Genomic DNA, 23,405 nt, shown 5'->3' on the forward strand with positions numbered 1-23,405 from the left:
ACGTCTGTGGACTACGAAAGTTTCTTTCTTCTTCATTCTTTAAATAACCGACTAAATGCTGTTAGAGACAAGTTTATTTTCATATTGGCAGTTATAAAAATGGAATAATAAAAGCATTTATCTGCAGTTTGAGGGTAATATCTATGAGAGTTATTATTTTGATATTCAGTACTTCATGCTTGGACCTTAAATTATTCTTCTGATCAGTTATTTAATATACAAAATGTCAAAATAATGACATGTGCCTCACGAGTGGCTTTTCTCAAACTAAACTAATTCTCAAACAAAAAAACAACAAACACAAAGACAAACAGAAAAGTTAAGTCACCATTTTAACTTCACAATATTTTGTAACTTTACCAACTGACAAATGATAATTCAGTCATCAAAGTCAAAATCTGTAGATTTTTCTCCTCACTGATTAATCAGCTCGTTAGCTGAGCGCTCATGAATCATACAAACCTTCAGGAGGAAACAATCTGTTTCATTAAATCACTTGAACATGAAGATCTTTAACAGCTTCAATCCAAACATCCAAACATCAAATCGTCCGTAAAAAATGTCCACTGTGATGTCGTTCTACAAAGAGCCAATCAGCTGTCTGATTTGAGTCTTTATTTCCCAGCGACCACAGACAGTTGGTCTCTGATGCGTCCCAGTCCGTCCAGGATGGTGTCCAGAGACTCCCTGCCCAGCTCCACCGTCACCGCGGAAACCGACTCACCGCCTGCTGACGGATCGTCCATCTGAAAACACATCACACGATTTGATTACAGCCGCAGTAAACCAACAGATTAATGACCAACTATTATAGAAAGCAACAGGGGATCTCACAGGAAGTCCACCACAAGTTCACTGATTGGTTGAAGGTTTCAGCCACAACTCTCACTGCAGTACCTGCACTCTGTGACTTTAAAGGAACAGTTTACCTGATGCTGATGAAGGTCAGGTGAAGTCTCATAGTCCACAGAACATTTCTGGAGCTTCACAGTAAAACAGAGTTGCAGCGTTCTGCTGAACAGCTGAAGCAGCTGGAGACTTGTTGCAACCTTGGAACCGTCTGATACTCTGATTCATATATCTGTAGCTGTTTTGTGGAGGGACTTACTTAAAAAAACTGTCCTGCAATCGCAACAAGCCGTTGTTTAAGATTATAATCCCTCCAGGGGTTTTGTAATCCATCCTGGGAACTGGTCCAACAAAAACATATAAACGTCACCTGAGCTTCATCAGCATGGAGGGAGGAGACGATCACTGGGTTTACTGTTTATATGAACTGCTCCTTTAACCTCATGATCTGTGTTCTGTCGGTTCTGATGCGGTCATAGAGCGACACGGAGGTCACATGACCGTGACGTCAGCACATGGAGGCTGTGGTTCAGGGTCAGTACTCACCTTGAACTGAACCAGGCAGGTCGGGACGGACATACGACTGACGGAGTCTGAGCCGGTCACCATGTCGACCCTCCAGTCCAACTCCTTCAGCTGTGGGAGTGAGACTACACACACACACACACACACACACACACACACACACACACACACACACACACACACACACACACACACACACACACACACACAGTTTAGAGCCTAACACATACACACACACAGCTGAGCTGCATGAAGGAGATAAAACATGAATCTTGGACTCACTCTGATTACTGACGGCTTCCGCCCTCCATGTTGGACTGAAAAACATCAGAGGGAGACACGTGATGTCATGACAGCCTGTAGTTACATCATAGTTACCCAACCAATAGGAAGAAGAACAATCAGTGATGCTTTATTTTGCACATCTGTAAGTTATGAATCGTTTCCTCTGGAGGGTTTAGAAACAACTCTGAGATCAGCTGTTGATTAAAGCAAAGTTAGAGAAAGAGTCAGGTGTCTGATCAATAATCAAACATGAATCAACAGTTGATCTGTCCCGAGTGTTTCCTGGTTCAAAGGCTCATTACAGTGAAGTGATTTTCTGAACCAGTCTGTTCTACTGGTTCTGATTCTCGTCTTTACCCTCTTAGTGTTTATATCCACATTACTGATGATCACTGATCAAAATCTCTTTGTCTGTTTTGTGTTTTTGGAAGGAAATATCACGATATGATGAAGGATCAAGATTCATATATAGTCTGGTGATAATAATAATATTTTAGGGCCCTTAAACGAGTATTTACTTGGATTTGAGATGTTTTTACCTCCAAACAAATTCCAGTTTTTGTTTTAATTAGATCAAAATTAAGTCCTGAAAACATCCTCAGAAATTATGACCCTGTAAGATCAAATGTTACTAATTTATCTGATCTACAAATGATAATCAGATCATTTATGTGGCAGCTTCCACTCAGTAAAATCACAACTCTACACATATTTAAAGCAACACAGTTCAAACTCATTCTGAGACTAACAGATGAGAAATGATTGTCTGTTATGACTCGTCGCCCGGAGACTCTGACATCCAGTGAAATGGACCAGTCGGGACCAGTGAGATTTTTGGGGGACTGACCTGTTCTCCAGCAGGATCTTGGTGATCAGGTTCTTCAGACTGGAGTGGAAAGACTCCGGGAAGAGATCGAGGATCTGCTCCGGAGAACTGAGGTTGTAGAAGAGGACGTGATGAGACAGAACGTGGAGAGACTGAAGCAGCTGGAGGAGAAACACAGAGTTCATCATTTATTGTGCAGTCAAACATCTGCACCTGTGATTACATTTAAATAAGATATGTGTAGTGGTGAAGCCGTTAGCTTGTGTTAGTGGACTCTATTTCTAAGCTAACGTTAGCAACTGAGACGAGGCACTCAAGAACATGCATGAAGTCACATCCTTTGGACTGACACGGAAAACCTGACCCGAGTCCTTCACAGAGAAATCCACACACAGCAGCTTTAAACAGCTTCAACCAATCATCCACAGGCTCGTACAGACAACAGAGAGACGGGAAGGTGTCATCGCTTATGAAAGGAACATGAGCACAGAGATTATCTTAAGGCCAAGTTCAAGTATGAATCTCAAAGAGTTTATAAATGGGGCCCCTGGCCTTGTGAACATGCAGGTGTGTGTGTGTGTGTGTGTGTGTGTGTGTGTGTGTGTGTGTTACCTGTGCAGCCTGGGCTGCAGGGATGCTGAGTGTGGCTGCTGTGGTCTCTGCCAGCCGCCGACTTGGACCTCTGTGGCTCTGAACACAAACATCCCTCACAGCATCTTTCGACGGAGCCTCGGGGGACAAAACAGTGACATGATGTGTTGAAGTTGAATGTTTGTGATAAACTGACGTTTCTGACCACCACTCGTTATAAAGCCTCTGAGATCAGCTGGAAAATGCATGAAAAGTTCCCACAGCACAGACACAATACAAACACATGATGCTCTGCTGTAGCTCAAACTATCCAACAGTAAATAAAGGAGCTAAAATGAGCTCAACCTTAAAGGAGCAGTCTGCAGTTTCGGTGCAGTGACATTAATGAGAAGAGATTTTCATTTCTGCATAAACAAACTACATTTTCAAACTCTCTTTGTTTTCATGACTGAATAAACAAACTGACTTTAAAGGACAACACACTTTATACTGTTTTACTTTGTTTATATGTGGCGGACCCTGCCACCTTTCCATCTTCAAACAGTGTTCTGGGACCTTGTTTTCCTCTGAGAGCAGCTTGAGTTTGTATCATTACCTCATTAATATTGTAAATATTAAAATCCTCAGTTTGAGTTTCTTCTACAAAGTTACACCGTGCTCCTTTAAACATCTACAGCAGTCAGACACATTAATGCAGCAGTAATATTGACCCACAAGCGCTGAGTTATAATGGGACAACACTGAACTGTGCATTTCAGTGCATTTTGCTTAAAATACGTACAGACTTTCACTTGAGGTTTTAAATTGGAGGCTTTTACTTGTAGTGGAGTCTTTTCATAGTGTTGTATTAGTACTTTAGCTGAAGTAAAGTATCTGAATACTTCTTCCACCACTGCGGAGTAAACAGACACCTTGTTCAAACACCTACACACATTTATCAGTGACAATAAAACAGTTCAGGGTCTTTAGCGCCTCCACATCCTTTATAACGCAGCGGGTTTGAACAGACCGACGACACAAACAGGGACGTTAGCAGGCTAACAGCTAACAGCTAACAGCTAACAGCTAGCTCTCCTGCAATGTTCAGCGCCATTAATGAAACTACGAGAAGAAAAACCTGTAAACAAAGTCCGACTTTACAATCTGAGGGTTTAAAACACGAGTGTCGCGGGTCAGTACCTTCAGGAGAAGCTGTAAGTTGGTGAAATGTTCGGGAGAGACAGCAGCGGCCATGTTGGCATGTGACGTCAGGGGACAGTCATGTGACAGATGGCGCTACTGCTCATGGGAAGTGAAGTACACGAAACGTCGTGTCAGGAACAATATAGACTTATAAATGCAGTCTGACTGTCAGAGTTTTCACCATTATGTCCAATAAAATGTGTAAAGTCCAGAAGAACCGCGAGATTAAATTATTTTATCCTCATTCAAGTTAGCCGGGCGCTAAACCGGATGTTAGCCAGCCCGGTCGGCGGAAGTCTCTAGTGCGCATGCTCCATTGGCCGCACAACACGGAAGATCCGGGTATTTTCAGAACAATATGGTTATTTTTTTAACCATAAAACACATTTGTAGGCTAAAAAATACGGAAAAAGAAAAGTAGAGGGCTCGGAGACAAAGACTAATGAAAGATTTAAAGGGTTTGGGCGTTAAAATTGTGCGTTACACACAAAAATAGACTAATAATTCCTCTTTCTTTATTATTACATGTTCCTGTCGTCATGTTCACCTGTGTGTTGACACTGAATGCAGCAGGCTACAAACAAACTACAACAAATCATCTAATACGCAGATATGTGATAACTGATTCAATAAAATAAGTAAAGTTATATATTTAAATGAGCAAAATTATGACCCCAATGAAACACAGCTAACAACAAATCCCAGAACTTGTTATAATGAATCCAAAATGATTACTTCATAACAGCAAAAAGAAACCTCTGCAAAAATACACATTTATTATAATGATAACATCGTCAAATCATATGATAATGTAGTTTGATATGCAAATACATTGTATGAAATTAAACCCAGTTATATATTTAAATATTATAATAATAAAAACCTGGTCTGTTTCGGATAAATCCTGTAAAAATGAAATTAAATGTTGAAATGAAAAACCCTGTGAGACCCAAAATGTCGGTACACAAGTCTATTAAAATAAATGTATAATAAGAAACAGAGTAAACGGAGCCGCCGGCTGCGGCCGGAGGGGGCGGAGCGGCTCGGTGCAGCCAGTCTCTGCGGGGGACGGAGCCTCTCAGACGGGATGGAGCCTGTCGGTACCTGGCGGCAGCTCCTCTGATCTCCGGCCGGTGAACATGTCTGTGTCCGGGATGAAGAAGCAGCTCCACAAAGCCAGTCAGGTAACCGGGACGAACCGGGCCGAGCCGGGTTAAATGCTTTATGAGATGTACCGGGGGGTGGATTAATATTCAGCGTGTTGTACTGCGACACAGGGCCTGCAGCGCATCACTGGTACCTGCAGCGCATCACTGGTACCTGCAGCGCATCACTGGTACCTGCAGCGCATCACTGGTACCTGCAGCGCATCACTGGTACCTGCAGCACATCACTGGTACCTGCAGCACATCACTGGTACCTGCAGCACATCACTGGTACCTGCAGCGCATCACTGGTACCTGTCGATCATCACAGAGACTGAGTGATCGATGACAGTCAGTCATTTTGATTTATGATCCAGGCTGTAAATGATCTGTTATATAAATATACATCATATTCACCTTCTGTTGTTGTTGTTGTTGTACTTCTACTACACTATGCTACTGCAACTGTTTACTGACTACTGCCACCAGCCTGCTGATGCAGTACTACTTCACTACTGTAATACTAGCTAAGACAACTAACTACAGTACTGTCTCCACGGCTCAGATAGTACTACTACAGTACTGTCACCACGGCTCAGATAGTACTACTACAGTACTGTCACCACGGCTCAGATAGTACTACTACAGTACTGTCACCACGGCTCAGATAGTACTACTACAGTACTGTCACCACGGCTCAGATACATAAATATTTGTATTTGACATTTTCGCCTCACAGATAAAAATATATTCAGACCTGAATGTTGATGTAACAGCTGGTAGTAAAATGGTCTGAGCTTCTTCACTGACCCTCCTGATTGTCCCAGACGACTCCTGTTCTTCGCTCCGCTCTCAGTTTCCTCTCAGGGTCACAGTTCTCCAGTTTTTCTCCTGATTTCTGACAAATGTTCAACCTTTGAGTTTCCACGACCTGTTTCTGGTCGTCCAGTGAGAGACAGACAGAGAAATTAAGAGTAGAAAGAAAAACTGAAAAACTGAATTTCAGACGTCCCCAAAAGAAGAATTGAAGATTCTTACAGAAAGTTTTACAGGAAAGGTTTCAGGGTCAGAATTAGCATTTACACCATATTCTGTTTTGTCTTGGCTTTTATTGTGAAAGGTGCAAACATGGAAGTAATCTGTCTGTATGTGCTGCAGTTGTGAGCGTAATAATATTTGTTTTTTTTGCTTAACTCATAACCCTCTGCTACAATATTTATTAACATGATATTACACTTTTATTATGTTCTGTGACCCAATCAGCCTCAGAAGAATATTTGGAGGTTCACCTTCCTTCATGTTCGTGCTGCAGCTGAATGTTCGTCTCCAGTAATTTATTATTTTGATATTTTTTGTAAAGGTTAAACAGAGGGGGCAAAAATTCAGTCCGAGGGGGCTGCAGCCCCTCAAACCCCCTCGTGGCACCGCGTCTGTCCACCACTGTATGCGAGTAGTTGCTTCCGGCCACTACTGCGAATACTACTATAGATATAATAAATACAAGTACCTTTGACACTACGACTACTACTGATGTTACTACAACACCTCCTCCTGCAGCTGCTGAACGAGAGGCTGATGGGAGCTGAAGGGACAAAGATGGATGAGGACTTCCTGCTGATGGAGAAGGTAAAACTGTGAAATCTGCACTTTAAATTTAAGTCAAGAGACAAATACACTGACTTCCTGTCTGTCTGACTGTCTGTCTGTCTGCCTGCCTGTCTGACTGTCTGCCTGTCGGTCTGTCTGTCTGTCTGACTGTCTGTCTGTCTGTCTGTCTCTCTGTCTGTCTGTCTGTCTGCCTGTCTGTCTGTCTGTCTGCCTGTCTGCCTGTCTGTCTGTCTGTCTGTCTGTCTGTCTGTCAGAGTGTTGCAGTGATCCACGCCCTGCTGGTCGAGCTGCTGTCCAAAACTACAGAGTTCCTCCAACCAAATCCAGGTACTGAGAAAAATGACCGTCACAAACGCACCACAGCTGCGTTCACTGAATGCGACCGAACCTTCACAGACTCTGTATCACACAGTCACACAACAGTGAACTGAGGTTGTTACATTATTTGTATTTGTTCTGATTCTCCAGTGTTGCACGGTAAATGTTTATTCCAATGATTTTATTATTGAGGATTTGATTAGGAAAGTTCTGGTTCTGCCTTATGGTCCATTAAATACCAGCTCACCCAGAAACTTCCCCAGTTCAGATCCTCCAAAGAATCCATGTAGAGGGCGCTGTTTAGCTCAGTTGGTAGAGCAGGCGTCCCATGTACAGAGGCTTTGTCCTCGCTGCAGCAGCCCTGGGTTCGAGTCCCGGCCTTGGGGCTCTTTGCTGCATGTCACTCCCCCCCTCTCTCTCATCCTAATTCCTGTCTGTCTTCAGCTGTTCTATCAATAAAGCCATGAAAAGGCCAAAAAAATAATTAAAAAAAAAAAAAAAAAAAAAGAATCCATGTAGAAACTTCATTTGACCTTTGAGCTGATTTTGACGGTACATTTTCCCAAGACGGATTATTTTGAATATAAAAATCAGTCTGATTCTTCTGTCAGTGAATCATTTGTGTTCCTACGTGACGTCTTTGTCTTTGTGTTTTCACAGCGGACAGAGCTAAACTGAGCATGCTCAACACCATGTCCAGGATCCGAGGACAGGGCAGGTCGGTGGGTTACCCTCAGACAGAGGGCATGCTGGGAGACTGCATGTCGCACTACGGCCAGGAGCTCGGAGCTGCTTCTGAATTTGGTACGACGTCAGTCTCGACACTGCCGGCAGATAAGAGCCGTGTTTCCATGGTGACAGTCAAAAACGGAGGAAAACGTGACGTGAAACAAATTAACTCTGTAACTCTGTCTTTTCTCGTCCAAACAGTCACACAGTTTGTCCTGTAAACAAACTGTGTGACTGTATCTTAAATGTATTCATGACTCAGAAAGACATCCTGCTCAGGTGTACTGTACTGTAGAGGTGTCCAGGTGTGGACATAAAGGAAAACCCCAGATTACAATCACGTCGACTGGACGGGACAGACTTCAGTTTTAATTTGTCGTGTTATGTTCTGTGGTTTGACAGCAGGAGATTTTTCACCTTTTCATAGATGAAAACATTAACATTAAAATTAGTCACACCCTGTTTGTGCAAATATAAATAATGTTCTCACAATATTTGAAATTATCAAATTATGAAATTGTTATTAGTTTTGACTCTCTCGCTGCTTCTTGTGTTTTTACGTCTTCTGTTGGTCCTGGCTGGTCCTCTGGCGGTCCAGGTGGTGCTCTGTCCGTTGTGGGTGAAACTCTGCAGCAGGTCGCTCAGGCCAGGGACGCTCTGGATGTCAACGTCAAACACTCCTTCATCGACCCCCTGCAGGACCTCCACAACACAGAGCTGAAGGACATCCGGGTGAGAGGAGGATCTAGGTCCCTTTCATCAGATCGTTGACGTGATGCTGTCGAATCACAGAACGTTTCTTAGAGATGGAAGCTTCAGACTTTTATGACACTCGACGTGTTTGTTTTGACACTTTTTGTTCAATTTTAGCACAAATGTAATCTTTATACCCAGAATGTATCTGGAACAGAATCTGAACAAATAGTTTGGTCCAAATGTTGATCTTTGTTCTGATTGGTTCTTCAGTACCAGCTGAAGAAGCTGAACGGGCGTCGCCTGGACTTTGACTACAAGAGGAGACGGAGAGGGAAAGTCCCGGCAGAGGAGCTCCGACAGGCCTGGGACAAGTTCATCACGTCCAAAGAGCTGGCAGAGAGGAGCATGTTCATCCTGCTGCAGAACGACGTGAGTCTCAGCTGACGATGAAGCCAAGAATCTGTCTGTCTGTCTGTTCCTCACACAGCTTCAGAACCGCCGGTCCGATCTACTTCACACTTTGCAGGTTTGTTGCTGAGGACCAAAGGAAGTGCAGTGTCAAATTTGGTGCAATTTGGACACCTAACACCTTCAATTCATTCTGAATAAACAGCACAGACGTAAACAAAATGGCAGTTAGCGTGGTGCAACAGCTTGCAGCTGTAAAAACAAAAGCAGAAGGTGAAACGAGACTCGGTCAACACTGGTTTGCTTCACACTGGTTATTATCTGTGTCAGCAGAAAAACATCAGAGACTTTATCCAGTAAAAATATGTTTTAAACTTCAGGGAGGTTCATGTCAGACACCAGAACTGACTTTATATTAATGATGATAAATGGAAACATCTACTGACACGTGCAGCTGTGGAAACTTAATAATTAATGCATTCAATGTATTCACTGATTCAAAGTTAAGTGAATGACTTGGCTCATCACGTCTGGTCGCTGTGCTGCAGCTGACTCCGTGTTTCCTCCTGCAGGTCGATCAGCTCAGCCGTCTGAAGGCTCTGGTCGCTGCGCTGCTCGACTTTCACCGCAACGCCCACTGCATCCTGCTGGGTCTCCATGGCAACCTGCAGGCAAGGTGAGCCTGCGTTCAACACCTGACACACCCACAACAAACACTGAAGAGGTCATATTAAGATAATTTTCAGATTTGTACTTTTATTTGGGGGTCCTGGTAGAACAGGTTTACATATTTTAATTTTAAAAAACACATTATTTTTCTCATATGGTTCATCGCTGCAGCTCCAATTTAGCTACAGAGTGAGACATCTCACCTCTGTTCAATCTTTGGGCAGGATGTAGCCAATCAGAGGCAGAGTGGGGCGTGTCATGCTAGGCAAGGTAGTGTGATCTAAAATAACTGTGTCTGACTGACTGGAGTGAATATATTTTATAACAGATATATAAATACATATTTATATAACGCCTGTTACATAGTGATGCACATAAGTTACAGAAGTAAAGGCTCGACTCCAAACCAGCTGTTAACTTCCCAGCTGTAGACCCCGAGCCGTAGTACGGGGCCTCTGGGTTGATGCAGTAGAACACAACAAAACCCCAGAACGAGAGAACGGCTCTTTATTTTCAGCGTTGCAGGATTTTGTAACAGGGCACCGCACACAGCCTCTGTTCACTGTGGCTGCAGCTCATCACACACAACACACCCACACTCGCCTTCGCAGTAACTCCATCGCATGACACTGACGTCACACCCGCACCTGGTGCACTAATGTCGCATACCCCCTACCTCACAGGCACACACACACACACACACACACACACACTCCCAGCTCCACATACACAACCAGTCATACACATCAGGCTCAGCCTGTAACACAGCGTGCAGAGCAGCAGTGTTTCTGTGGGAGAGAGTAACTCCCTCTGGTCTGGACTTTGGGCTTTTTCACTTTGCAGAACTTCAACATGCACAAACATGTTTCATAACTCAAAAAAAAAAGGAAAGGCAAAAACCCAAAAAGCAGAATATGAACTCTTTAATAACAACCTGTGCGTTTGTTATCGCGTGTACAGAGTTTATTAACGCGCCTGAAGGAAGTCAACACTTTGTTTTGTCCATGTTTTGCTGATCTTATCAGACTTTGAGATGTTAAACTGTCCCCACAGTCAGAGAGGAAACATCAGCGTGTTCAGGTGTAATGTTTATCGTGGTCATCATCTTAGTGTAGCATTTTAGCATGCTAGTATTAGCTGATTAGCAGATTACACAGCTGTTATCCAAACTTTACTGCTCGTGGGCCCAAAATGGACACAACGAAGAACATGAATTAACATCTGAAACAAAAATGACCACAGATGTTTTTTATCCCAGATGGTTGACGGAGCTGATGATACTGTGATCAAATGAAACCCAGGGATGAACAACATCTTGATGAAAGAGTGTGTTGTGGACGTACATATGTTGGGTTTTACTGTTTTTTTCCATCATCTCCCATAGACTTCAATACAGCTGGCACCACAGTCTGGCACCAAGACTCAGTGACGTGATGACCCTTCCTTCTTTTTTAAGTTCCTTGCTGCTGATTAGGAAAAGTTATCATGCTAACATGCTAAACTGAGTGTGTGTGTGTGTGTGTGTGTGTGTGTGTGTGTGTGTGTGTGTGTGTGTGTGTGTGTGTGTGTTGTGAAACAGGCTGACAGCTGCCAGTAACAAACCCGAGCGCCGGTTCAGGCCCAGAAAGATCAGGATCAGAAGTGAACACAACGGCAGCATCGGGTTTTACCACCAGCCGTCGATCACAGCTGCAGCTTCCTCAGGTTTCTCCTGTTTGAGATGTTATTTCACGGCCACGTTTCTCTGGAATAAAATGTGACACATGTTGTATTTTCCTGTGACAGGAGGGCCCGTCACAGTGTTGCCGTCCCGACCCGGCAGTCCCATCTCCTGCTACGGTGAGAAAACAGTGACATCCACAAACAAACTTCCAGATGTGACACAAAGGTGATATTTATGATTATCAAACAGTATTTGAAGTATTACAGACTTTAAAGATGAAGTCTAACTGGTTGGTTTGATAAATATAAGTGCGGTTAACTTCGTCAAACACCTGGATGGGAAATATCCAGGTCAGTCCAAAAAGGTCTTCACACAGTTTCTGATTTATACGTTTTCTGTCCACTCTCAATACATATAACATACTGTATAATATGATATGATGTTCTTTTGACATATTAACAATAAAAAGCCAATAATGGGCAGCTTCCCCTTTGATAAACGTACTAAAGGTCCTGCCAGAATTTCAGTTTGTTCGTATACTCGGCACAAAGTCAGACAGGCGTCCAGTGGCTGTTGGACTCATCCAGGGTTGTCGCTTGTCCCTGGTCCGGTTTGTGATATTCATGGACAGTGTGTCCGGTTTGGGAACCTCAGAACTGCATCTCTGGTTTTTGCAGATGATGTGGTTCTGTTGGTTTCTTCAGCCCGTGACCTCCAGCAGGCAGTGGAGCAGTACCTCCAATTACACCTCTCTCCCTCTCTCTCTCTCTCTCTCTCTCTCTCTCTCTCTCTCTCTCTCTCTCTGTCTGTCTTGGTGTCTCTCGCCCAGCTGATAGTAAGCTGGTCCAGGATCAGCCCTGTTGCCGGGCGATGTACTCCTTCCACCCGAACCACGAGGGCGAGCTGGACTTCAACGAGGGCGACGTCATCGTCCTCACCAATCAGGTCGATGCCAACTGGTATGAGGGCACGCTCGGCAGCCAATCAGGGCTGTTCCCCGTCAGCTACGTGGACGTGCTGGTGCCCCTGCCGTTACCATGACAACATATCAAGCCTCTCGGCTGAACGCAGAAGTCAGGTTGGAGTGATTTCTGCTCAGGAGTCGATGATATGCAACTTCTTTTTTCGCACCTTTCAGGAGTGAATGAGCAGGCGCCGCGTCTGTTTTACAGGAAAGGAGGCCATAGTTTGTACTGTCGAGCACTTTAGGTTCTGATCTCATGTTACACTTTAAGACACCAGCTGCTGAAGAGAGGCTCAGTCAGTAAATACAACATTTTTAGACTAACGTGTTTCCCTTTAAGACTTTTAGCTTCATTTCCTGCACAAAACTGCTCTTTCTGCCTTTTACATCACTGCACATTTCCACCAGAGTCCCCGAGACTTAAACACACTTAAGACTGTTTTAAATAGGGCCCAGTATAGGTACATTTACTATTGCGTACAGTTTTATGATATATAAAAATAAAAAAACTATAAAATAGGTTTAATCTAGCTCTAAGGTGAACAGTGTTGTTCACTTTCTGCATGAACTAAAAGCAAAGTTATTGTAACTTGTCGGCACTTTATCTGAAGCTTTAAGAGACTCAGGCAGGAATGAAACAAGTAAAAACGCTTGGATTATATTTTGCTTTTGACCTGAAACATCAAAAAGGTTGACGGTGATTCATTTGTGTAAAAACATTCTGAACTGAAGCGACGGGAGAGTTTTATATTGACCCTCCACACAGCAGAGATTAAAAAAACAAGAAAATGATGCAACGTCCTCAAAGAGGCTCCAACTGAGAGCCTGTTCACACCTGGAGTCAACATCTGTCCTGAGTGATCTGATCACAGGTGAACAGCTACAGGTGTGAATGAGACACACTGAGGACACATTGAGATCTGATCACTCAGACCACATTCAGAGGTGGTGACCACATTCTGTCAGCAGTGCGCTGCACACGTGTAGAAGAAGAAGAAGAAGTGAACACCCCGTCTGTTTGAACTGATCCAACCACAACATCACCAGACTCCCTTAACAAATCAGCTAATTTTAGGAGTTGTTGAGTAGCGTAAAACTTTATAAACATAATGAAACTCTGTCTCTGACTGATTCTGACTTATTTGGACCGTCTACATGAACTTCTGTCTTTCTATGTGTAAAAACATCAGATCACAGGTGTTCACTCAGACGCAGGTTAGTGTCAGCTGTGAGAGCTGAACACTGTGATCAGATCACTCAGGATGGATGTTGATACCAGGTGTGATCAGCCTCTGACACATTGACACTTAGGGCCTTAGATGTTGCAGCGGGGCCCCGGGCCACAGGGTAACACAGCACATTCAGAGAACCTTTAAAATGTGTCAGCATGCTTCAGTAGATTTACAATAAGACACTGAGTACAACTCAAAGATCTGTGGTAGATTAATACAACTTAACCACTGTAGTTAAAGGAACAGTACAACCTTTTGGGAAGCTGTGGAAGATGGATATAAATTTTGTTTTTGGCTGCAGTGAAACGTCTGAGACAAGATTATTTTAGCTCAGGTCAAGGACTTTACACTAACACCGGCCTTTTTCTTGAAGATACACAGAGAAAGCGGGCGCAAGGTTTTCATATTCGAGCAGTATTGTACCTTATTCTGAACAGTCTGGGGGTTTCTGACAGTGATGCGCTCAGTATCATCTTTTACTCAAGTAAAAATACCAATACAACAGTGTGGAAATACTCTGTTACAAGTGAAAGTCCTGCATCCAACATGTTGCTCAAGTAAAACGTGTGTAAGTATAATCAAGGAAATGTACTAAGTTCAGTTCTCATTATGCAGAATGGCCTCTTTCAGAATAATTATTAATAATAAATGCATTAATGTGTTTATCACTTTAATGTTGCAGCTGCTGAAGGTGGAGCTCATTTTACTGTAATGACACCTCAGAATGTATCTGTTGATTATATTTTACATGACTAATCTGAATTTATAAAGTAACTAGAGCTGTTAAATAAATGTATTAGAGTAAAAATTACAAAAAAAGTAACTTTTGTTGGAGCAAGGCTAGCAGTTTCCCCCTGTTTCCAGTCTCTGTGCTAAGCTAGGCTAAACACGACTTCCACACACACACAAAACTGAAGTCTATCTTCTCATCTGGCTCCCAAAATGTTGGACTGTCCCTTTAATATAAACCAGTTACTGTAGGAAGAATCCCTGTGGTTCATGCAGACGACTGTATAAAGTAAATACTGTAATGGCTTTAAATCAGAAGATTCTCACAAGCATCTGGTTTAACGTGATAAAGAAATCCGTTCACATGAATGTAGTGAAACGATGTGTGTCATTATATATTTATAATATTTACTTTTGTTTGTAAAAGTTGTGTAAAACATAAATCAGACAGAATGTGATCATTAGCTGATCTTTTTCATGTATAGAGAATATTTAATGTCCATCTTTGTAAACATCTGCTTATTGTGAATTTGATGCAGCGACACGTTTCAAACACGTTGTGACAGAAACAATAAGAAGATTATAACACAGGCTCAGGAACACTTCGTCAGACTGTTGCCAGTAAACACAGTTTGTTTGTTAATTATTAATTCTGCTTTTATTCATGTTTCACACAGACGAACAACTTTTGGAATCAGGGTTGTAATTAGAGACAGAAAGTGATCACAGAAAATAATCTGTGTCAAACACAAGTTTATGATATTTACAGGTTCTGTTCACCAGATAATCTCCACAGATGAACTCTGATGTTTGAAGTGTAAATTAAATGTGTAGCAGTAAAAAGCTAATGCTAGGCTACAAACAGACGACATCACGGTCACATGACTGAAACGTCTCCACCACTGAGCGTCTCACTGCACAATTACTATCCAGGTTTTCTATAAACTGATCGATGTACGAGTTGTAAAGTCAGAGTCAGAACAGTGTGTAACTAAAGTGGCCTGTAAAGACGGACTAGTGAGCAGATGAGTCTCCGTGTTCGCTGTGAGGACGTTTAATGTCCCCGACAACCTCTGTAGTCTCATTCAGACACTTGTTAGCAACCGCTAACCGTTTTTAACACATGAAGAGCTTTATAATTAAACTGTGGACATTTAATGATGAATAAAACGTGTAAATATGTTCAGCCTGTGGTAACAACACACCTTATTTCAGACATCCTAAAGAAATCCCACTGACTCAGAGTCGAGGGAAGGAGAAGTGCAAAAATGTAAAGATATTTTGGGTTTAGGACTCATTCCTGCGGCACACGACTGTCTCTGTAGAAGATTCAATGTTTTTTATGGCATTGTGATGTTTTATAAACATTTCTTTGTGTAATGAGGGAAGATTTAAACCTGTAACATGTTTAGTTTAAAGAGAAATTAATCAATTTCCCTCCAAATTTAACAAAATCTTTGAATGTTATTAGATATTTTCTGTATATTTCCGACTCTCAGTTTGTTTGTTTGTGTCTGTTTTTGCTCCGAGCACAGAGACGTCTGTTGTACAAAGAATCACTGAGAATGTATTTCTGCAATAAATCTGTAACTTCTGTGAGAAATAAATGATTTCAGCTCTGATTTCTGCTTCTTGCTCGTCAATGAAAATAAAAATTAGCGTCCACAACTGAGATTTGAGGATTTTGGAACAGGAATTTTCAACATTTACTCATAACGGCCACACACAGACCGTTTATTTTAAATATAACGTGTTTTACAGGAATTCATACTACACAGCTCAGAACAAACTGTAGCATGAGCGGTGACACACAGACAGAGGCAGAGATGTCCGACATCCATAACAACATGAAAACAACAACACAACAATAACAGGCAAAAACTGAAGTCACACCTCATTTTGTTTAAGGAAATTCATTTTATTATTAAGTCTCCAGAAGCCTCAAGACCCCAAATCGATGTGAAAAGATGTCATTTACACCTTTTTTTAAAGACCAGATGTTCACAGCAGCTGCTGAGGCTGAAGTGTTGCAGATCTCATCCACCTGTAGGCGCTTCCTGTTGTTGTAGTTCCGCCTCCTGCCGCCAGGGGGCGCGGCAGCAGCAGCGGCGCGTTCCTGTCCTCAGCTTCCGGCAGCGGATTTAAACTTCCACCGGAAGTCTGCTCGTCCTCTTCTACCAGGCCGATCCAACATGGTGGGTACTTTCTACATGTCGACCCGAGCGATCTGAATTAATCCTGGCTCTTTTACAGTCTATACACCGCAGTTCTCTCCTCTGTGGACACCGGAGTGTTCACTCTACTTAATTATCGCAGTATTGATGTTAGATGACACAAACGGAGCGAGTTATTTGCACTGTTGTAGCGGCTAACTGCGGCTAACTGGAAGCGGAGTGGAGTCGCCCTCCAGCTGAATGAGCTGCGGTTCTTATTCACGTTTTATCAGTTTAGTTTGACGGAAACGACTAAATCGCTTGTTGGTCTGTGTGTTTGAAAACAGGCCACAAAAATGGTGAAGTTGTTACCAGTTTCTGCTCAGCGTTAGTTAGCTGTGGAGGCTAAACGGGGTTAGCTTGTGTGCTGCAGTGGTGCGTTTAGCTCGCTCACTGAGCAGCAGGGAAAATCACACTACACCAACCTGAACAGACAGGGGAGGTCTTTCTGCCGTTTCCTCACGAAATCTGTTCAAACCGTATTATCTTTAACCAAAATCCAGTAGGTTTAGTTCAGATTCAATGGTCCCTTTACCTCAAGTTATGTATTTAATGAGAGTATTTTTGGATTACATCATGTTTCAGCTGTCAGAGATCAATAGCAGCTGATCTGGGGGCCTATATGTTGACCAAGCTCTATATTAAATCAACCAAATTGGCTAAATTATAAAAACTAGTGTTAAATATGTAGCTGGTTTCATGTCATGTTGAAAATATTGTAGCTCGTGAGCTAGTGAGAGCTGAAGAAACCTGATGTCGGCCGAAGCCTTTAATATTCAGTGTGTTGTTGGCTTGAACAATTAAAGGATCGCTCCCAAGTTATAAATGTATCTAAGAGCCTCTGTGGGGACAAATCTAGCTCTCCTGAGTAAAGTGTGATCTTTGGACCGCCTGCAGGGACGAGTCAGGACCAAGACGGTGAAGAAGGCCGCCAGGGTCATCATCGAGAAATACTACACCCGGTTGGGCAGCGACTTCCACACCAACAAGAGGGTGTGCGAGGAGATCGCCATCATCCCCAGCAAGAAGCTCCGCAACAAGATCGCTGGGTGAGTTTATCACTGCAGAGGAGTGTTTCCCCTCCACCCTGTATCGAAAGTGATCATGGCGTCCTTGTAGCCAGGTCATTGATACTACAGGAAGATGAAGCTGAGAGCCTTTCCCGTGTCTGAAGGACTCTTTGTTTCTCTCAGACCCTGGCGCTCCCAGACACTGGACTAACATTCATAGCTAATGTTAACTGTTACCTGCAGCTCTGTGTTTAAGTGCAGCCGATATAATCCATGTTGCATGTGTGTACATTTGCAGCTACGATCACGGCTGCTTTTGTAGCCCAGGATTACACAGTACACTTACACAATAACATTGAACCAGTAGCCACAATATCACCAGACTCCATTAACAAATTGTCTGATTTTAAGAGTTGAGTGAGAAGAAACATTATAAACTTTGTGAAACGCTCTCTGACAAATCCTTCTTTATTTGGGCCTTCTTGTAAATTCAGTAAATGTTCTACACAAACTTCTTTCTGTCTTTTGTGTAAAAAAAAAAAAAAAAATCATTTTGTCCCAATGATGTCTATTTGCATATAGAGCAGGGAAGTGAGATCTGATCTTAAGTGGACACCAGGACAGATGATAATAGCAGCTCTGATCAGGACCTTTGTGATGGTCCGCACTCTTCAGAGTTGAGCTGTGAACATGTGTGTTTGTTTGTTGCTGACTGCTGTGTTCACTAACTGTTGCTGCAGGTATGTGACACATCTGATGAAGAGGATCCAGAGGGGTCCAGTCAGAGGAATCTCCATCAAACTGCAGGAGGAGGAGAGAGAGAGGAGGGACAACTACGTGCCAGAGGTCAGTGAACGCACCAACATCCTGTCTACTGCCTGTTGTCCTTCATCTAAACACACAGATCTTAAAGTGGATGCAGACCTGGTGGTGGTTGTCTGTTTGGAGGTTTCATCAGTAAACAGAAGTGATGTGATGAAGAGATGCTGGTTATTCTGCTGAGCTGGCAGAATAGTCCAATATGTAACCAAATCCTTTGAATCTGTGTAAAGAGTGAAGTATGTGATGTGTCACTGGGAGTTAAAGACCAGATTAATTTTACTATTGGGATATGTTTTAAGAAAAGCCTCTATTCATGACATCATACAGACTTTAAAATATTCACATCAGTGTGATTGATCGACTTGTGTGTCCTGTATCGAAAGTGATCATGGCGTCCTTGTAGCCAGGTCATTGATAGTACAGGAAGAATAACCTGCGAGCCTTTCCCGTGTTCAAAGGATCCTCTGTTCCTCTTGAACCCTGGCGCTCTCAGACAGCCTGCATGCTTAATGCTAAGCTAATCTCAGAAAAATACCAGTTTTTCTTTGGGTCTGTTTCTAATGTTGGAGACTGTTCAGTGGAGACACTACAGGTGAAAACATGCTCTGGTCTATTTTGCTTCCATACTGTCTAAAGACTTGTGGAAAGAGTTCAAAATACACGTATGTATGTTTGTGATGAAGTTGCTCTTTGGTCGGAAACACTGAAGACAAAGATGCTTATTTCTCAGCTCAGCAGCCACTTGGCTCATTTTTCAGCGAGAAACGGCCATCGAGGCTTTTATTGACTTTTCTTTTTGATACATTTTGGTTTTTAAGTTCAGATTTCTCTTCTGGATGTTTATGCAAGTTAGTGTAAGATATCAGAAAACTTGTAATACAAAAAATAACTCTTAATGTCTAATCAAATGGAAGTTTTATGAGTTAATACAATTTTTTTTTTTTAATCTAAAGATGTGATATTTTACAGTCAGTCTTTTTATACGCTGAGGCAGATCCACTTCAGCAGCATTTAGACATCAAACTTTCCAGTTTTATTCCTCTATATTCTGGAGGTTTTTACAGAGAAAACATGGATTTTTATTATTTAATGGCTGTTAGTATTTTCTGATTTGAGGAGATATTCAGAACTCCTTCAGTAAAAACCTTCGACTCCAACATGTCGACAGCATGAAACAAGAAGTTTGAACCTGACTAAATGTTCAGAGGTCTCATCTGTAAACGTATGCTAATGAGTGCATATTTTTATATGATGTATAATCTGCATATTTAAACATGAATTATCAGAAAACTTGCAATACAATTTATTAGTATGGAACGTAAATTCACCATCTTGTGAAGTGCTGCGTTAACCTCCCAGCTCACACCTGTCTGACTTCTGTTTTTAATGAGGGATTTTCTTTCTTGTGTGAGAACAGATGAGATTAAAACCTTCTTAGTTTACTGACTCCAGTTGTAGATTCTGATCAGCAGACGTGGTTTTATCTGTTGACGAGCACAGATGTGTGTTCGGCCACGCTGAGGTCAGAGGTCGTCATCTTCATGGAAGTGATCCGTCAGAACAGGAAGGAGAGGAGGTGTGAACGAGGTGCTGAACTGTCTAACTCCTCCCTGTGTGTTTACCTGTCCAGGTGTCTGCTCTGGACCAGGAGCTGATTGAAGTTGATCCCGACACCAAGGAGATGCTGAAGCTGCTGGTGAGTCTCAAACCGGATCTGCGCTTCTGTTTTTTCTCTCCGCGTCTTCTCGAGTCGCCCTGAAGGAAAAAAACACTTAGACGTCACCGTTAGCTTAGCATTAGCCTGCAGCTGCACTTCCAGCGTCGGACATGATGGGTTACTTTCTTTTTCAGAGATCCTTTGTTTATGAAGAGGTTTCACTCTAGACAGATTAAAGAAACTGAACATTTTTACATACCAAATTTTTATCTTTTGTTGAATCACTGAAAGCTGTTTTATATTTGGTGAATACTGTCAAACTTGTGTAACTCTGACCTGCAGAAAGACACCGGGATGTTGTTAATGACCCCCGGACATAAAACTAATGATCTGATCTTTACTGATCCACATGTTTTAATCTGAAATTGAATCAAACGTGACCTTAAAATTAAAAATACCTCTAATTAATGACAGGAATTGGGTATTAACATGCACTAATTCAAGTACAGTACCGAAGTACAGAGTACTTTTACTTCAATACTTAAAATACATCTTGCAGATGATACTGGACTCAGTAATATGTAGAATGCAGGACTTGTATCAGTAGTTTTAGATTATAACTGCTACTTTTACTACTGTAAAATATCTGAGTACTTCTGTAACCTCTGATTAGTCCTGTTGCTGGTTAACATCACATAGTTTCAGCAGCAAAGTGCAGTAAAAAGAGGTGTAAATGAAAGTGAAGGACTCTGAGGTGAAGTCGGGACTCGAAGCCTCTGATGTGGCGACACTTTGATCAGAGCGACGAGCAGCTCAGACTGAAGCGCCGCTGATCTTACTAACGATGTCACAGCCGCGGGTCGAGTGTTAAAGAAAACCGAGGCTCTTTTATGAGGCATAAAATCTCAAAATCACTGGAGGCGGAACATTTTCCTGCAGGTCCGAGTTCTGTGTGTTACTATGACGCTTCAGAGCATCAAACGACCGTCTAATGAGGCGCTTTAAGGCGCCGGCTACTGTCGGACTGTGGGAAGAAGATTAAAGGGTCAGTGTCAGTCTGAGAAACTAGTTTCCATCAAGTTAATCAGCAGAAAGTGTTTTTATTGGGGAGTCATCAGAACCGTTTCTGTAACGACTGTTGGTTCTGTTCAGCTCTTTTGCATATCAACTTTGAAATGTTATACGTAACGTAAAGCCACATTAGCACTTTCAGTGATGTAACGTTTCCAGTTGAAGCGGCTGCAGTCGGTCTGTTGGGACCTGCTGCATCAGATTATTTAAATGTGAGACACTTTAAAGGATCTGACTGAGAACGATTCACCATAATGTCAAACAGCTTTCAACAGAACCAGCCGCTTCCCTTCAGAACCTCTCTGGCTGCCGTATTTAAATGAACAACATCTGCTCATCAAACCAGACTTTGAGCCTTAATGTGCACAGGAACAATCAGGCTTCCTGAGCGGGCGACACGTTGGCACTAAGACGGCAGATTTCTCACGCATCCTGGAAACAGTTGACCAGTTTTCCAGTTGTAGAAAATGCAGGGAAAATGAGAGGAAGTCATTGACGAGCTTGTTTTGTCCTGGAGAATTATCTCCTTCATAAAAACTCAGAATATATTAATTTTAAGACTTCTACACTGAGGATCAACACATTTACAGTGTGATGACGTCGGGTTTTATACCTTGACAGAGGTAAACATCACTGCAACCCTAAACATGATGACATGTTGAACGTTGCAGCTCACAGCTCCACGAATCACCAGTGAAACTGCTGCAGTGTTCGATAAGTCAGTGGATCCGTCCCAGCTGAGTCAGGTGAGATGAGGCAGAACCTTGAGAGGAAAGATTCAGGTTGAGTGAAGAGATTTTTAGATAGCAGAGAGAAATAAAATATAAAGATATGAGAATATTAAAACATGTCATTAAGTGACATTGAAGCATCTGAAACTTTTGCCTGTTCGGTCTAAAATCCGACGGGAACATATTCACGTTCAGTCGTATCATCCTTACATGATCTCCAGGGAACAGTGGGAACCCTGAGGTGCTGCGTTGCTCTGTGAAGGTTTTATCAGATGTGGCTGTCGTCGGCCTGTTTTTGTCTCCACCCTGTATCGAAAGTGATCATGGCGTCCTTGTAGCCAGGTCATTGATACTACAGGAAGATGAAGCTGAGAGCTTTTCCCGTGTTTGAAGGATCACCTGTTCCTCTCAGACCCTGTCGCTCTCAGACAGCCTTTCTCTCTAAAAACCAGTTGTTTTCACACTCACGTCTGCTGTTGTGTACTCAGACCTCTTCTTCTGTCCCACAGGACTTCGGCAGTCTGTCCAACCTGCAGGTCACCCAACCCACCGTCGGCATGAACTTCAAGCAGCCCCGAGGAGTCTAGATGTCTGTAATTATCTTCCTAATAAAACCCTTTGGGACAAAACCCTCTGCTGTGCAGGACTGTTGATTTGAGGTTTTAAATGTTTGAAGGTGTTAAATGATCTTTACCTTTCTTCACACTGTGGATTGAGATGAAGAAGGGGATCATGTCTAATGAGAATAAATGAGAAAATAAATGGTTCTGCCAGTTATTGGACCAAAACAAGCGGATAGTTTTTTTTTTTATTCTGGTGTTTTATTGGAGCACATTTTCTCTGTAGACGTCTGTCAGGAGACGTGTCAGCTGTCAGGTTTTTAGTTGTAGACGTCATGTTGAGCCTTTTCTACCTGAGACATTTTCAGGTCGTCCACAGGAACAAACACTTCTCACTCCATAAAGAAAAGTAGTTTCAGACGACTTCTTTAGACTCGAACAATTTCAGGCTCTGACGCTTTGAAGAGGCGATTTTATAAGATGTGGCCAAAACATTCAATAGATGAACAAACATCATGAGCAGAGAAGAAACGGCAGTGTGGACGTTCAGCCCCGTAGTTTCAGCCGCTGATGTAAAAGCAGTCGGTTCAGTACTGAGTTTAACAAGTCGACAAGATAAACTGACAAAATGTGAAGACAGGAAATATTTTGACTCCTATTTTCATTATAAACAAAAATCCAATCGTCCACTGTCTGAACTCAGACGAGCTTCATCTCCTCGTTAACTCATCGTCAAACACACTTCATTCACACTGGACACAAACTGAACCACAGTCACCAGAACAGTGTTGGTTTGTCTCCACAGTCACCTCTGGTTCGGTCCAAATAAATCCTCAGTTCACCGTAACGTGAAAATATATAAAGTCAGGTGAAGTCTCGCAGTCCACAGAACATTTCTGGAGCTTCACAGTAAAACAGAGTT

General features: G+C 42.5%; 3 protein-coding genes and 3 non-coding genes across 6 annotated transcripts; 5 read left to right on the forward strand and 1 right to left on the reverse strand.

Moving 5' to 3' along the window:
• Window positions 1-59: 59 nt before the first annotated feature.
• Window positions 60-4,322, reverse strand: commd9 (COMM domain containing 9). The gene is made up of 6 exons (XM_073471882.1): window positions 4,256-4,322; window positions 3,098-3,214; window positions 2,507-2,646; window positions 1,657-1,691; window positions 1,396-1,499; window positions 60-746 (listed from the first exon to the last, which is right to left on the reverse strand). The coding sequence occupies exons 1-6, from the start codon at window positions 4,307-4,309 to the stop codon at window positions 615-617; spliced, it is 582 nt and encodes a 193-aa protein (XP_073327983.1). The 5' UTR covers window positions 4,310-4,322; the 3' UTR covers window positions 60-614.
• A 1,075-nt stretch (window positions 4,323-5,397) lies between these two features.
• Window positions 5,398-12,535, forward strand: sh3gl3b (SH3-domain GRB2-like 3b). Its single transcript, XM_073472319.1, has 10 exons — window positions 5,398-5,442; window positions 6,961-7,029; window positions 7,266-7,338; window positions 7,990-8,133; window positions 8,657-8,790; window positions 9,025-9,183; window positions 9,735-9,838; window positions 11,411-11,535; window positions 11,617-11,670; window positions 12,324-12,535. Exons 1-10 carry the CDS (start codon window positions 5,398-5,400, stop codon window positions 12,533-12,535), a joined length of 1,119 nt encoding a protein of 372 aa, XP_073328420.1.
• Window positions 12,536-16,530: 3,995 nt separating this feature from the next.
• On the forward strand, window positions 16,531-22,552 carry LOC141000812 (small ribosomal subunit protein eS17). The gene is made up of 5 exons (XM_073471679.1): window positions 16,531-16,614; window positions 17,530-17,681; window positions 18,383-18,488; window positions 20,095-20,160; window positions 22,433-22,552. The coding sequence occupies exons 1-5, from the start codon at window positions 16,612-16,614 to the stop codon at window positions 22,508-22,510; spliced, it is 405 nt and encodes a 134-aa protein (XP_073327780.1). The 5' UTR covers window positions 16,531-16,611; the 3' UTR covers window positions 22,511-22,552.
• LOC141001802 (small nucleolar RNA SNORA71) lies at window positions 17,718-17,844 on the forward strand. Its single transcript, XR_012179598.1, has one exon. It is a non-coding gene; the product is annotated as a small nucleolar RNA SNORA71 (small nucleolar RNA).
• LOC141001800 (small nucleolar RNA SNORA71) lies at window positions 18,834-18,960 on the forward strand. The gene has a single exon (XR_012179596.1). It is a non-coding gene; the product is annotated as a small nucleolar RNA SNORA71 (small nucleolar RNA).
• LOC141001801 (small nucleolar RNA SNORA71) lies at window positions 22,228-22,354 on the forward strand. The gene has a single exon (XR_012179597.1). It is a non-coding gene; the product is annotated as a small nucleolar RNA SNORA71 (small nucleolar RNA).
• Window positions 22,553-23,405: the final 853 nt, after the last annotated feature.

Source organism: Pagrus major, chromosome 8, assembly GCF_040436345.1.
Source record: "Pagrus major chromosome 8, Pma_NU_1.0".
Classification (NCBI taxonomy): Eukaryota; Metazoa; Chordata; class Actinopteri; order Spariformes; family Sparidae; genus Pagrus; species Pagrus major.